The sequence below is a fragment of the Crocuta crocuta genome, unplaced genomic scaffold, assembly GCF_008692635.1.
Source record: "Crocuta crocuta isolate KB4526 unplaced genomic scaffold, BGI_CrCroc_1.0 scaffold830, whole genome shotgun sequence".
Taxonomy (NCBI): domain Eukaryota; kingdom Metazoa; phylum Chordata; class Mammalia; order Carnivora; family Hyaenidae; genus Crocuta; species Crocuta crocuta.
Window position 1 is genome coordinate 2144921 of NW_027531513.1, and position 17104 is coordinate 2162024.

Consider the following 17104-nt stretch of genomic DNA (forward strand, 5'->3'; position numbering starts at 1 on the left):
ATATATATATATATATATATTTGGTTTAAGATTAATATAGACAGAGAGATTATTTCTAGGGGCACCTGTATGGCTCAGTCAGTTAAGCACTGGACTCTTGATTTCGGCTCAGTTCGTGATCTCACAGTTTGTGAATTCAAGTCCCATGCCAGGCTCTGCACTGGCATCCCAGAGCCTGCTTGCAATTCTCTCTCCTCTGTCTCTGCCCCTCCCCTACTCGCAGTCTACTCTCTCAAAATAAACAAACATTTTTTAAAAAAGATTATATCTAAATAACACTTAAAATATATACAGAATTACTAATTATACACATTTATTAAAATATGTAAAGGTTTTAGTAGTAGTGTTAGTGTAATTAAGAGAGTCCCCTAAAGCTTCATAAAGATTCTCTCTGAGACTTTGTAGTTCTCTCAAGAACAAATACTATTGTCAGCAGACTATTACTGACACGGTAATTATTACACTTATAAACTCCTAAAGTCAATTCCAAACAAGGAACTCAGGATGAATGAGTTAACTGAAACATAGTAATCTTGAACCTTCCCCTAAATGACCCACTACTTTTTCTTCTACAACAACAGCTACAACAACAGTTTACTATACTTACCGTTTCCACCTTTACTTATGTCTTGAAGTAGCTCAATACCAACTTTTTTCATATCTATAGAGAATAGATGAAGTATGGCAAGACCGAAAGATAAAGATGGTGGTTTCCCGTTCCATTCTCTAGTGAGACAGTGAATTAATTCAGTGTGAGGACATAACTTTATTAGCTCCATCAGGTCATCTGAAAGCAAAATTTAAAAACTATGTCTCAACATCTTAATATGATACATCAACTACAAACTGGGACCAGCTAATATCTATGCCTGCCAATCAACATTTCTTTTTCCAGTCCTCCTAAAGCTCTCAATGAATTCAACAGTACTATCTTCAATCAAGAAGAAAAAAAAATCATGCTCATGGGGTGCCTGGGTGGCTCAGTTGGTTGAATGTCTGACTTCGGCTCAGGTTCTTAAGTTTGATCAGGTCATGATCTCAGCGTTCTTGAATTTGAGTCCCACATCAGGCTCTGTGCTAATTGCTCAGAGCCTGGGGCCTGGAGAGGGATTCTGTGACTCCCTCTCTCTGCTCCTCACCCACTCACACTCTTGTCTCTCTCTCTCTCTCTCTCTCTCTTCCTCTCTCTCAAAAATAAACAAACATTAAATTTTTTTTTAAATCATGCTCAGCATAGCAAAAAATTAAAGAAAACTACTTATAACAAGAACTAGCAGGAAAACAAATGATCAAAGAACTGTGGTAGAATGGAGAGAATTAGGTTGGTAAACTAACCACAGTTCCATCAGTCACTTATTCTTTTGGATTTCAGTTTATGCATCTTAAAAGTGCTAGCGTTGGGGCGCCTGGGTGGCTCAGTCAGTTAAGCATCTGAATTCAGCTCAGGTCATGATCTCATGGTTTGTAAGTTCGAGCCCTACAGCAGGTTCTCTGCTGTTAGCCCGCTTTAGATTTCCCTCTCTCCCTGCCCCTCCCCACCCTAGTTCACTCTCTCTATCTCTCTCAGAAACAAATAAACAATAAAAAAAGTGTTAGCATCTCCAATCTCTAAGGTTCCAACTAACGGCATTGTGTTTGTCTATATCTTGTTGCTCATACTTGGGCCAATCCCAATGAGTATAATTTCTTTCTTTCTGTGCAAAGCACAGAAAAAGGGACTTGGATTTTTTTCCCTAAAAATATGAAATATTTAGAAACTCAAAAATGAAGACTTTAAGAAACCATGAGCCAGTTCAAGTAGCTACAGGCTGAGCCATATGAATGAAGTTGCCTACATTTGACCATTTTTGACTTCAAAAAAAAGAAGTTTCATATGGCTTAATGTGGAAAATGAGTTTAAGAATTCTCTACAGTCTGCAACAGTTTAATATACTAGTTAACTATTGAGTTCATTTAGTACTATAATCATGACTTACATTCTTAAATTTATTAACTTTGCATTAACTTACTAAAATTTTTCAAGTAAAAATAGTCTTTGGTCACAACAGAGACAGTATTCAGAATAATTTCTGAAAGCCTTTTAAGAACTACCAGACATAATTTGCAATTTTTTTCACAGGCAATATAAGATAATCTAGTATTTATTAAACACATATTTATTCTACTGGGAATTTACTTTTATTAAATCACTGTATTTAATACTCAGTATAAGTGAGATATTATTATTCACACATTAAAAGTGAGGAAACAGGCTTTGAGAAGTTAATTTTCCCAGAATTATACACATGACATAAAGTAGAACAGTTCATCTGATCCCCCAGAGTCCATGACCTTCCAATCTTTAGTGATGCTCCTCCAAAATAATATACATGTGCATGCATTGTATGTATGTATATATACACATGCATGCACATGCACACCACATACAGAGAAAAATGATAAAAGAATAAGCAAGGAATAGCAGAATATAATTCTGTATCAATAAAGTCAAACAATTTTTTAAAAATTTCCCTAGAGGAGAGTTAGAAGTTTATGATTTGGGTCGCTCAAACTGGCCTCCACTAAGGGGAAGCTATTTATATAGCATCCCCCAGCCTCCAACAGTTCATAACTCACACATTTTACTGTTTCATTCAATCAGGTATTCAAATCCCCTTCTCTTTGAATTGATTAATTAACTGATATTTACTCAAAAATGTGCATCATATGGTCTCTAACTAGTTAGAAAGAACACAAATTCAAATCCTATGAACTTTCTCCTCTGCTTACCACACTTTGTAATCCATTTCATCATTTCTTCCCCAGTTTCATATGTTATTAATAATTTTTTGTCTCATGGATGTTCTGGGTTTTTTTCTTAAAATTTTTATTTAAATTCTAGTTAGTTTACAAATAGTGGAATATTGGTTTCAAGAGCAGAATTCAGTGATTCATCACTTGCATACAATACCCAGTGGTCATCCTAACAAGTACCCTCCCTAGTACCCAGCACCCATCTAGCCCATCCCCCCTCCACCTCCCTCTATCACCCCTCAGCTTGTTCTCTATCCTTAAGAGTCTCTCGTGGTTTATTTCCCTCCCTTTCATATGTTCATCTGCTTTGTTTCTTAAATTCCACATATGAGTGAAATCATACGGCATTTCTCTTTCTCTGAGTGACTTTTTTCACTTAGCATAATACACTTTAGCTCCATCCACATTGTTGCAATGGCAAGATTTCATTCTTTTGGTTGGCTGAGTAATATTCCATTGTGTATATATATTGTGTATACACCAATCTTCTTTATCCATTCATCAATCAATGGACATTTGGGCTCTCTCCAAAGTTTGGTTATTGTTGAAAATGCTGCTATAAACACTGGGGTGCATATAACCCTGCAAATCTGTATTTTTGTATCCTTTGGATAAATACCTACTATAGAAATTGCTAGATCATAGGGTAGTTCTATTTTTAACATTTTTTAAGAGTTTATTTATTTATTTTGAGAGTGTGTGTGTGTGTGTGTGTGTGTGTGTGTGAGAGCAGAGGAGGGGCAGAAGAGAGGGTAGCGCAGAGCCTGACACAGGGCTCAGATTCACAAACCGTGAGGTCTTAACCTGAGCTGAAACCAGGAGTTGGACATTTAACTGACTGAGCCACCTAGGCACCCCTATTTTTTAACTTTTTTAGAAACCTCCATACTGATCTCCAAAGTGGCTGCAGCCACTTGTATTCCCACCAACAGTACAAAGAGGGTTCCCCTTTCATAGATATTCTGTTTTAATAAGATTATAAAGGCCAATTTGCCAAGTGTGATATATCACAAACATCTAGAGCAATGGTTTTCAAAATACAGTCTAGGGTTTATAAATTCAAAACTGTGGTCATAAAAATACCAAGTTGTTATTTGGCTTTTAAAAATCCATAATCTGGAGCACCTGCTACTGGTCCTCCTGAGAGAAGCCAGAGCTGAGGACTGAGATTGCTCTGTCTCGGTTTGTCACTTTCCAAAAGAATGATGTATGATTAAAAAGAAAAATTATCGAAAGGGAGGAAGAGGGTCAAGCCCCAAAAGAATGGAATTGGCCCTGAAGGGGAACAGGGGAAAGAAAAACAGGAATTCTAGCCCTGGGGAAAGGGAGGTAGTCAAGCACACTGACCTTTTCATTTTCATTCTCTCACAAATACACAGTGGTGCTTTCCAAAGACTACATGACACGTGGTATTACAGCAGACTAAATATAGGAGCAGATATCAGACATCAACTATCTTACAATAATCGAGATACTACAGAGATTTGCAAAAATGTAGAAAATGCAACTTTTTATGAAATTCTTTGGTTTTGGAAAAATGTTTTTCTTTTTCAAGTTTATTGATTTATTTTAGAGAGAGAGCACATGCAGATGGGGGAGGAACAGAGAGGGAGAGAGGAAGATCCCAAGCAGGCTCCTCACTGTCAGCACAGAGCCAGATGCAGGGCTTGAACTCATGAAGCCTTGAGATGGTGACCTTAGCCAAAATCAAGAGTCGGATGCTTAACTGACTACACCACCTAGGCGCCCCAAAGAAAAGTTATTTCTTATAAAAAATATTTTATTATGATAACATGTGATGGGTTTATTGTTATTTCTAAATGAATTAATATTTTTTTTTCCCTAAGAGAGAGAGAGAGAGAGAGAGAGACAGCGTGAGCAGGGGAGGGTCAGAGAGAGAGGGAGTCACAGACTGAAACAGGCTCCAGGCTCTGAGCTGGCAGTCAGCACAGAGCCCGACGCGGGGCTCAAACCCATGAACCGCGAGATCGTGACCAAAGCGAAAGTCGGACGTTTAACCGACTAAGCCACCCAGGCGCCCCTAAATGAATTAATATTTTTAAATTTTCTGTTTTAATTTCAAATAGGATAAATGTCAATAGATATAACCTATATAAATATAAGCTCTTTGGGATGTTCAATGCTTTTTTAAAAGTGCCAAAGAGGGGCGGCTGGGTGGCTCAGCGGCTTAAGCATCTAACTTCAGTTCAGGTCATGATCTCATGGTTTGTGAGTTCAAACCCCTCACCAGGCTCTCTGTTTTCAGCACCAGAGCCCTCTTCGGATCCTCTGGCCCCTTCTTGCTGCCCTTCTCCTGCTCTCTCACTCTCTTTCTCTCAAAAATAAACATAATAAATGAATGAATGAATGAAGTGTAAAAGAAACCTGATACTAAAAAGTTTGAGAGTCTCACATCTAGAATAACTCAGTTTCAAATATGGTTTATTCACTTGTTTAATGATAATGGGGAAGTGAACAAACAAATCGTTTCAGGCTTTATTCTAAAAATTATTAGGGGGTAAGAATTTTTATTCCTAAAACAGATGCTCTTCTAGTCAGATTTATACTTTTGGAACAAAAACTTTCTTAGAATTCTTCTGTTTTTGTTTTGTTGTGGTTTTGGTTTTGGTTTTTAAATTTGTAAATGTATAACTGATAGTCTAAATCTAAGAAAGAACATTTTTTTCTGAAAACAGAAACTATTAACAAATTGAATCTGTCCCCCAAAGCCCCATGATATCATGGAAAACTGTAGTTGTTTCCCATTAAAAAGTAAAATCAGCAAAGTAATGTTTCAAACATTGTTTCTATTGTGTAAGCTTAATTTTTCTCAAGTTATTATTTTTATCTTATGATATGCTAAATAAATTCTGAGAATAAATATCAAGGTTCTAATTATATAGTGTGTTATTACTTCTTAAATTATAATAACATATTTGATTATTTTAGGTTATAACATGAATATAACAATACAATAATGAGCCAATCACATTTCTAAGCACTTACGCAAGGCAAATTTTGCAAGCAAAACAGAAACTTCACATTTCACTCAATATAAATTCTAGAATAATTAAACCTATATTCCATCCAGTTTTAAAACCCCGACTGACTAAAATCATTTCTTACCTGTTGAAAAATAATACTTAAAACAGAAACTGAATCTGTATACTTAGATAATAAAAATAAAATATATAATTCTTTGAATAATATTGAGTAGTACCTACTATGCCAGATTCTGTTCTATTGCTGTGTGCGTATGTGTGTATAGGCAAATTACTTATCTCTTTGAGCCTTAGCCTCTCTGTGGCAAGTTTTTTTTTTAAATCTATAAAACAGGGATGATAACAAAGCCTACTTTATAGTTAATGTAAGTATTAATTAAGATAATGCAAGTAAAAAGCCAAACTACAGAATCACTTAAGTGTGCTGTTATATAACAAATGAAGAAATTCATAACTTTAAAAAATAGATTCTAAGTAAAATTTAATTTATTGTTTGAAAATAATCAGACTCAACTGCCATAAATGATCCTCTTTCCCAGAAAAATATGAACCAAAAGTGCTGTATTTTGTGCTATTTGTAACTTCTTAGAATTGAGGTACATAGCCTGCAAATAAGAATTCAGACATAGACCTGGGATATGGGAGAGGTCAGGCTGCCTGTACATTCAGGTTTGTGCTGAACTAGATTCTTAAGAGATCAGCTCATTCAACTATAGTTACCCTACGGTCGACAATGCTCTCAGATCACTGCCTACTTGTAACCTAGGTGTTTCAAAATTTTGAAATGAACATTATTTTACTAGTTCTTCTTTTTTAATGCTCATATTATAGCTTAGAATATTATATGTAACAAATAAGTGCAGCTATATTTTTTTTTAATTCTTTAAGTAGCATGGTCTAAAATATCTGCAAAATAAATTGTGTACTTCAGAGGGAGAGAAGCAGCAACACCCAGACACCCACCTTGAAGGCTGCCAGGGCCTCCCCTCAGGACAGCCTGAGGCTCAGTCCCTCATGCCTCTGCCACACACGGGAGAAAAACAAGATCTCCTCATCAACAACAGACCTTATGGCAAAGACCACTCTGACTGGGCTGGCCACAGCTACCTAGGACCCTCCATCAGCACGGAGGACTTGGCGAACTTCACTCCCATGGCTCAGTGTTCCTTCTGTGTAAGCCTTGGCTCACTTCCTTCAATGGGCTTCAGCATCTCCACTTGTATGACTACCTGATGGGACTATTGTGAGGACTGGCTAGAAGGGTGTGGGAGCAACCCATTCAGAGTCTGGCACATAGTAGGTACTCAATAAAAGTTAGGATTTTGTTAAAAACAAACAAGCAGACAAAAATTGTATGTCTCAGGATTACATATTGAAGAAATATATAATGCATTTGAATGTCTAGCATGAAAGACAATCAGTTCCAGCTTAACTGTTTTCACTGAAAATTACAAAAATCTACTTATTAGTCTACATAAAACAGATTTTTTTTTAAATGTTTTATTTATTTCTAGGGGAGAGAGAGAGAGACAGCGTGAGCAGGGGAGGGTCAGAGAGAGGGGGGGTGACAGACTCTGAAACAGGCTCCAGGCTCTGAGCTGGCAGTCAGCACAGAGCCCGACGCGGGGCTCGAACCCACGAACCGCGAGATCATGACCTAAGTGAAAGTCAGACGCTTAACCGACTAAGCCACCCAGGCACCCCAAAACAGATTTTTATAATGTAAATCCAAAATATTGCCTACTGTCATGTGTGATCTTACAAGTAAAGTCTAGAATTCAAATGTATACTAATAAGTAGGCTTTTTCACTTACCGGAAGTAAAGTCCTTGAACTGCTGTATGTATTCCATGGCCCCATAAATCTGACCCTGTTTACATAGGCAATGAAGAGCTTTCTTGTGTAGGCCACATTCAGTGTAGATAATCTGAGCTAAAGCCAGGCACTTGGCCTTGTTATAAGTATCCTGCTCCCCGTAATCATAAATGACATCCCCAGCCTCCTCAGAAAATGTGAGCCTAGAGCAAGCACATCAATAGGGATACTTGAGAGAGTTCATGGTGAGTCGATGAGAATAAAATATTTAAAAATTCAGCATAGTAGAATTGGATCTTCCATGGTCTGTAAGAATTTCAAGTTAATAGGCAATTGATGTAAGAGAAATTAAACACATCTAAGATTTAACAACAAGAACAAAAATAATCAGCACATATTTTTTTGTGTGTTGAGGGGAGTGGGGAAACTGAACTCAAGTTTTTTCAAAAATCTACAAACATGGCTTAAACTCTCCTAAAAATACTGGTGGGATTTAAAATAACAAGGTAAACAAACATTATTTTATAATTGAGGATCTCAATGTTCTCAGCAGTTACACAGATTCTAAACCCTGGAGAATGTAAGAACTCATTAAATGTTGGTTAAAGATAGTGACAACAAATTTTAGCTCAAAATTAGTGACAGATCTTGCAAGTGTTTGCAAGAAATGTGTGACATCAGTGTTATTTTTTAAATTGTTATAGAATTATAAAAAACAACTGGGGGGGGGGGGGGGGGTGCAGNAATAGGATTCCCTTGTCCACATTTTAATGCACCATCTTCAAACACAATGGGAGTGAACCATCTGCACATTAACTCCTAAAAATGATCAGCATAGGCCAAAACACATTTGGGTATGATTAATGATATTACTTCCAATCACTGGTTGTATGGAAATTGTGCTTTAGTTATATTTTTAACTAATAGCTACAGGATAACAGCAATGACATAATATTGGTATCTGTACACATGTAACAAAATACCAGTCACATTAAAATGAAATCCTGAAATCCCTACAAAATGTCTATTTACTGAAAATTCAGTAAATGAAACCTGCCATCTTTATTGGGGGTTGTTTATTGGGCCAAAGAGAAGTAGGTCTAAAATCAAAAGGCAGCTTCTAACTATAAGTCAATTATTTAGTAAGCAATTCACCTGACTTCTACATTTTAGTACCAAAACATAGGTTTTGGTAGCTATAGCCACGATGTTTTCTATGGCTGAACAATGAATTGTTTCAGTCTTTTTAGTGACTGTATAATTAGAGCAAGATGATAATACCAGTATTTTAGTATTTCTTTCTCTTATTACTACTATTATTTTATTTTTTTAAGAGGTCATCACTATCATGCACTGTTCCACCTTTTCCACCTGAGAAGCCAGAGCTGAGGACTGAGATTGCTGTCTTGGTTTGTCACTTTCCAAAAGAATGATGTATGATTAAAAAGAAAAATTATCGAAAGGGAGGAAGAGGGTCAAGCCCCAAAAGAATGGAATTGGCCCTGAAGGGGAACAGGGGAAAGAAAAACAGGAATTCTAGCCCTGGGGAAAGGGAGGTAGTCAAGCAGACTGCACTGGTCGGAAATGAGCCTGGGAAACTCCATCTATGTTTTCCCCCCAATCACCTCATTATACCCCTCTTTCTGTTTTCTCAAAGCCACGTTCCTGGCTCTCTCTTCCAATTCTAAAAAGATCTCTAGACTGGCTCTGGAGAATACAAATGACTAAAAATAAAATGTGTTTAACTCAATTAGTAAACTAAGGTATATTTGATTATAAACCAGATTGTAGATTTTTTTTAATGTTTATTTATTTTTGAGAGAAAGAGAGTAAAAAAAAACGCAAGTGGGGGATGGGCAGAAAAAGAGAGGGAGACACAGAATCCAAAGCAGGCTCCAGGCTCTGAGCTGTCAGCACAGAGCCTGATGCGGGGCTGGAGCCCAAGAACCTGGAGATCATGACCTATGCCCAAGTCAGACACTTAACTGACTGAGCCAGCCAGGTGCTCCAGATTATGGATTTTTAAAAGCCAAAATAAAGGTAATATATAATCACTAAATCTATTCTTGATATTTATTTACTGTTATTTTGTAGGATTAGGTTTGTCAAGTTACTATTTCAGAAGATAGTTTTCCTCTTCTGGGAGCAAGGTCTGCAATTTAGAGAGCTAATGCCAGTAAAATAGCATTTCTTAAATTTAGGCTTTCTGAGACAAATGATTAGACTTTCCCCCAGGTAAAAATGACTAAGAGAGCCAAGATTAGTCTATAACCCAGGCTGCTTTAGGGCTGGCTCTGTGCATGGCTTTGAGGAAAGAATTGTAGAGCTTTTAAGGCAGCCATACGGTAGAGGTCAGGTCACTGAAGTCAGAGACCAGAGGACAGAGGCTAAGAATAAAGAATGTGAACTATCTTCAGGATTCTGTTATATCATCTCAGGATCCTTCAAAGTGGTGATATTTTCCAAATTTATGCCATCAAGGAATTGCATAAGAATTTAAATTCTTATAATTAAGAGGTAGAATTGGCCAAGAACCATTAGTATATGTAGGAAAATTAATCTTGTCTCAAATGTCTCTGCACTAGAAGGTGTTAATGAACATATACTTTCTAATGGTGTTCTCATGTCTGAACCATTTCCAGTGCTCCCTGACAAGTACTTTTTGTAGAAGGTATAGAAGCTGTGACCAGGTAGAAAAAGAGGGAAAGAGTAAAAAAAAAAAAAAAAAAAAAAAAAAGGGGAANAGAAAAAAAAAAAAAAAAAAAAAAAAAAAAAGGGTATATGTATGAAGAAGTTTCCTAAAACAGAATTAATGAAGGCCATACAAGATGGGGTGGAAAAAAGATACTTTACACTGGCAAACAATAGTGCCATCAATTCAGCACAGTTTAGGACTCCCCTGTGTCATGCAGGGGAAATGGTGAATTTGGAACGAGTGGCAGTAGGCACCAGTATGCAAACTTGCCATTTTAGGTCTGGGACATTTCGAAATCATGAATTTTTTATTTAGGGAGTGCTTACATTAGTCCTTTCATCTCCCTTATGACATACTTATTAAAGATGAGAACTGGGGGGGGCGCCTGGGTGGCTTAGTCGGTTAAGCATCCGACTTTCGCTCAGGTCATGATCTTGCGGTTCGTGGGTTCGAGCCCCGTGTCGGGCTCAGTGCTGACTGCCAGCCCAGAGCCTGGAGCCTGTTTCAGTCTGTGACTCCCTCGCTCTCTGACCCTCCCCTGCTCACACTGTCTCTCTCTCTCTCTCCCAGAAATAAATAAAAAACATTAAAAAAAAAAAAAGATGAGAACTGTAACGACTCTCTAATATGTAGCCTATGTCTGTATGCATCCAGAAGCAAGTAAGCATACCTCTTAGACTGCAAAATAAGCAGGCCACGGCTACCAGACAGATGACAAGCCTTTCCTCACTCTGCCTTTCCATACTCATAGCCCAACCCATGTCCACACAAACCCAGCAAAAGTAGCTTGATCTTCATAAGTAGGCAGACACTGTTTTAGTCCTCTTTACTGGACCAGTTACTCTTCCCCAAATGACTACTAACAGATCACAGCTGTTGACTTCCCTAGAGAATTGCCCTCAGCTGACTAGCTATCTTGTCCAGAAAATTATGCCTATCTTTCAACCTCCAAGTAGTCCAGAACTGACAACTGATTAGTAAGGAATATAAAAGGCCAGTACCATAATTCAAAAAGAAGCAACTCTGGTATAATTTATGCTCCATAGTCCTCTCCCTGTTATATTAGCTAATACTAGACTTTACCTGAGTTCACATCCTTGCTTGGCTCTTTCCCCTTCCCTATCTCTTCTCATTCCTTCCCTTACAATATTTCTCAAGTAGTCTATCGGTAAATGACATGCACTCAAATCCAATTATCATTCTCTCTTTAAGGGAACAGGGAACCTGAGTGCCAAATATAGTCCTCTCTGCCCTGTTATGTAACAACAATCGTACCTTCTCATGATAATCAAAGTTGATTATGACTCACATAATCTAAATTTGCAGGCATGGGAATTCTATGTGTCATCCTGACTGGCTCACAGAGTACCCAGATATTTAGTTATATACTATTCGTTGTGAGTCTGTGAGGATGTATTTGAAAAAGAGTAACATTTGAGTCAATAGACTGAATAAAGCAGATTGTTGTGAATGTAGATGGCTCTTATCCAATCAGTTGACAGCCTGAAGGGTATAAAAAAGGCTGACCCTCTCTCAAATAAGGGGAGAGCTCCTCCTGCCTGACAGCTTAGCTAGGACATCAGTCTTTTCCTACCTTTGGACTCAAACAGAAACATTGGCTCTTCTTGGGTCTGGATTAGCCTGAAACTTACACCATTGGCAGCTCTCTTGGGTCTCTAACTTGCTGACTGCAGATATTAGGACTTATCAGCCTCCATATTCACATGAGCCAATTTCTTCATTGGTGTGTGTATTTATATATATCCTATTGATTCTGTTTCTGTGGAGAACCCTGATTCCCCCAAGTGGGTTACTGAGAATGACAGCTAAGCAGAGCCACTCTTTTCTCTCCCAGAGGCAAGTATCCTACCTACTGGAGATACCCCATATAAGCGTCACTGGTTTAAAGTGTACATTTCATCCTGAAGGACATTGCTACATCTTCAAAAGACGGAATGACAAGCTATCATCACCTGGACACAACCTGAACCACCCGTGAACCAAGTCTGGTTTTTTTCTTCCTTGCCTGCTGGTTTTAGGTTACCCCACCCCTGCATGAGGCCATATGTGTGAGTGTGGAAGTAGTGTTGGTCAGTTGGTGGTAGTTGACATGAGTTCTGGGCCACCTATTCCTGAAGCTAACTTGTGTGCTCTGGATCTGCTTGAGCATCATCTTGATTGTACCTGATTTTAGATGGACTCTCAGAGCCCACCTGACCTCATGACTTGGTGTTTCTGTCAGAATCCAGTTCATGTTGAGCAGTTCTAGTTCCACAGTCATTGATGTTCCCTGGATAAACACTCCAACTTTAGCAGGACTCAGTAGGCACTTTTGGAATAGTATATAGTTGCTTGTTATATGTGGTAGATGATCTACTGGGGTATCACTGGGTAGTCCCAGGCCAACTAAGAACTGTTAGTGGGTAAATCATGGTTTGACAGCATGGCAACCACAGTCATCCTACCAAACAAGCCATCAAGACCAATAAAAGTGTAAGAGTGAGAAGAATATAAATTGGATGATAGAGGAGAAAGATGAGTAACAATTAATGTAGATGAATCTCAATTAAAGCCAAAGAGCCAGAGCAACAAAAGAATACATAATGTATAATTGCATTTATATAAAATTCTAGAAAATGAAACCTCATCTAAGGTGACAGAAAGTAGATCAGTGGTTACCTGGAGATGGGGGTGGGGGTTGGAATGAGGTTGATTATCTTTGACTGTGGTGATGATTTCATGGGTGTATATATATATGTCAAAATGTGTCAAACTTGGGGCACCTGGGTGGCTCAGTCGTTTAAGTGTCCGACTTCAGCTCAGGTCATGATCACACAGTTTGTGGGTTCAAGCCCCGCGTTGGGCTCTGTGCTGATGGCTAGCTCAGAGCCTGGAGTCTGCTTCAGATTCTGTGTGTCCCTCTCTCACTGACCCTCCGCTGCTCACGCTGTTTCTCTCTCTCTCTCTCAGAAATAAATAAAAACATTTTAAAAAATTTTTTAAACTTGTCAAACTGTACACTATCAATATGTACTGTTTATGTCAATTATATCCTCACAATGTCATTTTCCAAAAACTTATCATATTATACACTTTAAATATGTAGAGATTATTGTCCATAAATTCTATCTTAATAAAGTTGTAAAAAACAAATTACAGCCCTAGGACCAATTGTCATGACAAGGGCTACAGTTCATTCCACTAACCCTCCTATTATAAGGTTCCCCCAGAATTATAACCACAGAATCCTAGAGAAGTTGTGCCCAGATGGAGTGAAATTAATGTGAGAAGAAAATACATTTGTGTTGTACAAATGGTTGACTACAGTGGATGCTGTTTTAATGTCCTGCTAAGACACTCCTTACTGAGAGAGCATACCCTTCCCCAGCTGCTTTGGGTGTTGGCTGTCAGTGGCTCACTTCTATAGCATGTCCTTCCCTTCTATAGCAAATTGCCCTTTGCTGGTGGGAGCCACCATGCCTAGGAAGTTACACCCTATCCAGGCAGCCTACAGCCCTAATAGAAACTAATAGAGAGACACAAAAGACTGGTCCCTTGCCTCAGAGGGGATAGCTCTTTGGTGTGGTTTATGCTCCAGATCCATCCCTCGACAAATAAGACCAAGGTTAGAACTTGCCTGAGATCACATCCTTTCTTGGCTTCCCGAACACACAAGCAAACACACTCTTCCCTATTTTGCTTTACTTACTCCCTTATAGGGTTTTCTTGAGAAGTTCACCCACTATCAATCATGTACACACAAATTCCTGTCTGAGGCTTCAGCTCTAGGAAATCCAACCTAAGGAAGTTCTAGTACAAACTGCCAATCTATACCGAAACCCAACTCCAAGAAGCTGTTTCCTGCGTGTCCTTGCTGGTATATAGTTCTTTTTATTTATTTTTTTTAATGTTTATTTATTTAGTTTAAGAGAGAGAGACAAAGAGATAGGTGGGAAGGGCAGAGAGAAAGGGAGAGAGAATCTCAAGTAGGCTCTATACACTTACCATGGAGCCCGACACCAGGCTCAATCCCATGAACTAGGAGATCAAGAGTTTAATGTTTAATGGACTGAGCCACCCAGACACCCCTGGTTTGTATATTCTAAATGCAACTTTGGTCCACATCCATCCTGCTTATAAGTTTTCTCCTAGGTATATCCTTTACATGTACCCATAACCTATCTGGATCTAGGTTCCTGACTTATCCCTCTGAGTAGCATGATACTGATTAATCCTTTTCTATTCTGATTGATGAATTCACGGGTCATGAATCATCCCATGAACCACCATTACTCAACTCCTGATCTGGGCTTATGTGACTAGGCCCCATTACTCCATGATTGCTTAGTAAATCCTTTCTAATGGATTAAGTGCAATAAAGACCTAAGCTAAATGTTCAAACAATATGTTGATAAAAAACTATTGAAATCTTGAGAACTAACAACCTTATTAACCAAATATCAAAATTAAGTCAAAAGCTTAATTTTGCTTACCGTTCCTGGGTGACCCAATTGATAACTAAATCTAAACGTTTTTCAGATAATCCACATTTGATTCCTTCCACGGTCAGTTCTGCATTAATAGGACGTCTGCATGCTTGACTTGTGCTAAAGATGGCTTCAAAAAATAAGAGTAATGGAAAAGGCTTTCCTCTAATTTTTCCAATAGCTACAGAGAGAAGAAAATTTTTTGAGTTGAATACTTTAAGTAACAGTTTGCTTTTTCTTACTTCATATTATTATTTTCATCTCTTTGCAGTTTCAAAAAATTTCAATCTAAAATTACATACTGATAATGTTTAACTAATGCTTATGAATTAAACTTTACATTGTAGATAACAACTAAATATTACATGCTATATGAAAACAGAGGCAGAGATTGGAGTGATGTGGTTCAACCAAGGAATGCAAAAAGTTGTCAACAGCAACCTAGCAAATAGGAGAGAAATATACAGTGTAATCTCCCTAAGAGCCTCCACATGGAACTTTTTAAAAAAATTTTTCAATGTTTATTTATTTTTGAGAGAGAGAGTACGAGTGGGGATGGGCAGAGAGTATGAGCGGGAGAGGGGCAGAGAGAGAGGAAGACACAGAACCTGAAGCAGGCTCCAGGCTCTGAGCTGTCAGCGGAGAGCCAGATGCAGGGCTTGAACCCAAGAACCGTGACATCATGACCTGAGCCCAAGTCGGGTGCTTAACCAACTGAGCCACCCAGTCGCTGTACCACATGGAACTTTTAAAAGTTGAAAGAATATACCACCAGCAGACCACTGTAAGAGATGTTAAAAGTAGTCTTTCAAGCAGAAGGAAAATAATGCCAGATAGAAATATGAATCTGCACAAAAGAATGAAGACCAGAAATGGTATATCCTATGAATTTAAGTATTTATAAGCATACTGTTTCTATATAATACATGAAGTGATATAACATCATCTGAGGGTAGAGTATGAGAAGTAAACATTATGATCTATAAACCTTGAAGCAACAACCAAAATAAAACAACAAGGAGTTATAGCTTATAATCAGCAAAGGAGAAAATTGGAATCATGAAAAAATTCAACTAATCCAAAAAAAGGCAGAAAAAGAGGGGGAAAATAGAAATAAGAAAAATAGAAAACAAATAAAACGCAATCATGTCAACAATCACATTAAATGTAAGTGATCTAAACACCCCAATTGAAAAGCAAAGATTGTCAGAGTGTATAAAAAAAGTAGAGCCCAAGTATATGTTACCTGGAAGACACTGACTTTATTTTTCTGTTTGCTTGTTTTTTATTTTTATTTCAAGTTATTATTTTAAATTCTAGTTAGTTAACACATATGGTAAAATTGGTTTCAGGTGTAGAATTTAGCGATTCATCACTTAAAAATAACACAGTGCTCATCACAAGAAGTGCCCTCCTTAACACCCACCACCCACTTAGCCCATCCCCTGCCCACCTCCCTCCATCAACCCTCAGATTGTTCTCTATAGTTAAGAGTCTCATGTTTGCTTCCCTCTCTTTTTCTTATCCCTTGCCCTTGTTCATCTGTTTTGTTTATTAAATTCCACATGAGTGAAATCATATGGTATTTTTCTCTGATTGACTTATTTCACTTAGCATTATATACTCTAGCTCCATCCATATCACTGCAAATGGCAAGATTCCATTCTTTCTGATGGCTGAGTAATATTCCACTGTGTGTGTATATACCACATCAGTTGATGGACATTTGAGCTCTTTCCATAGTTTGGCTATTGTTGATAATGATGCTATAAACATCAGGGTCCATGTAGAAGACTATGACTTTAAATACAAAGACAAAAATAGATCAAAAGTAAGAGTATGGGAAAAGATATACCATGCTAAAACTAATCAAAAGAAACATGGAGTCACACTTCTAATTTCAAAACCTACTACAAAGCTACAGTAATCAAAATAGTATGATATGGACATAGGATGGATACTTAGAGAAATATAATAGAGTCCAGAAATATACTCTAAACATTTATGGTCAATTGACTTTTGACAAAGGGGCTAAACAACTCAGCAGATAAAGAATGGTCTTTTCAACAAATGGTGCTGGGATAACTAGGTATCTATATGCAAAAGAATGAATCTGGACCACTACCTCACACCATACACAAAAATTCACTCAAAGTAGATCAGAGACCTAAATGCATAAAACTCTTAGAAGAAAACACAGGATCTTAAGTTAGGCAAAGATTTCTTAGATATAAGACCAAAAGCACGGCCATAGAAGAGAAGAAGGTAAATTAGTCTCCATCAAAATTAAAAACTTTTGTGCTTCAAAAACCA

General features: G+C 37.8%; 1 protein-coding gene across 9 annotated transcripts in view; it reads right to left on the reverse strand.

Moving 5' to 3' along the window:
- Positions 1–17104, reverse strand: part of CLHC1 (clathrin heavy chain linker domain containing 1) — a 42249-nt gene that overhangs the window by 1387 nt on the left and 23758 nt on the right. For 8 of the 9 annotated variants that reach the window (XM_077772375.1, XM_077772370.1, XM_077772371.1 and 5 more), the window contains 3 exons: positions 14798–14972; positions 7610–7812; positions 608–787 (listed from right to left, as the gene is read on the reverse strand). In XM_077772375.1, the coding sequence (XP_077628501.1) occupies positions 608–787; positions 7610–7812; positions 14798–14972 (558 nt within the window). Of the gene's footprint in view, positions 1–607; positions 788–7609; positions 7813–14797; positions 14973–17104 lie in introns of those variants that run through there. The other variant, XM_077772378.1, reaches the window with a different exon arrangement.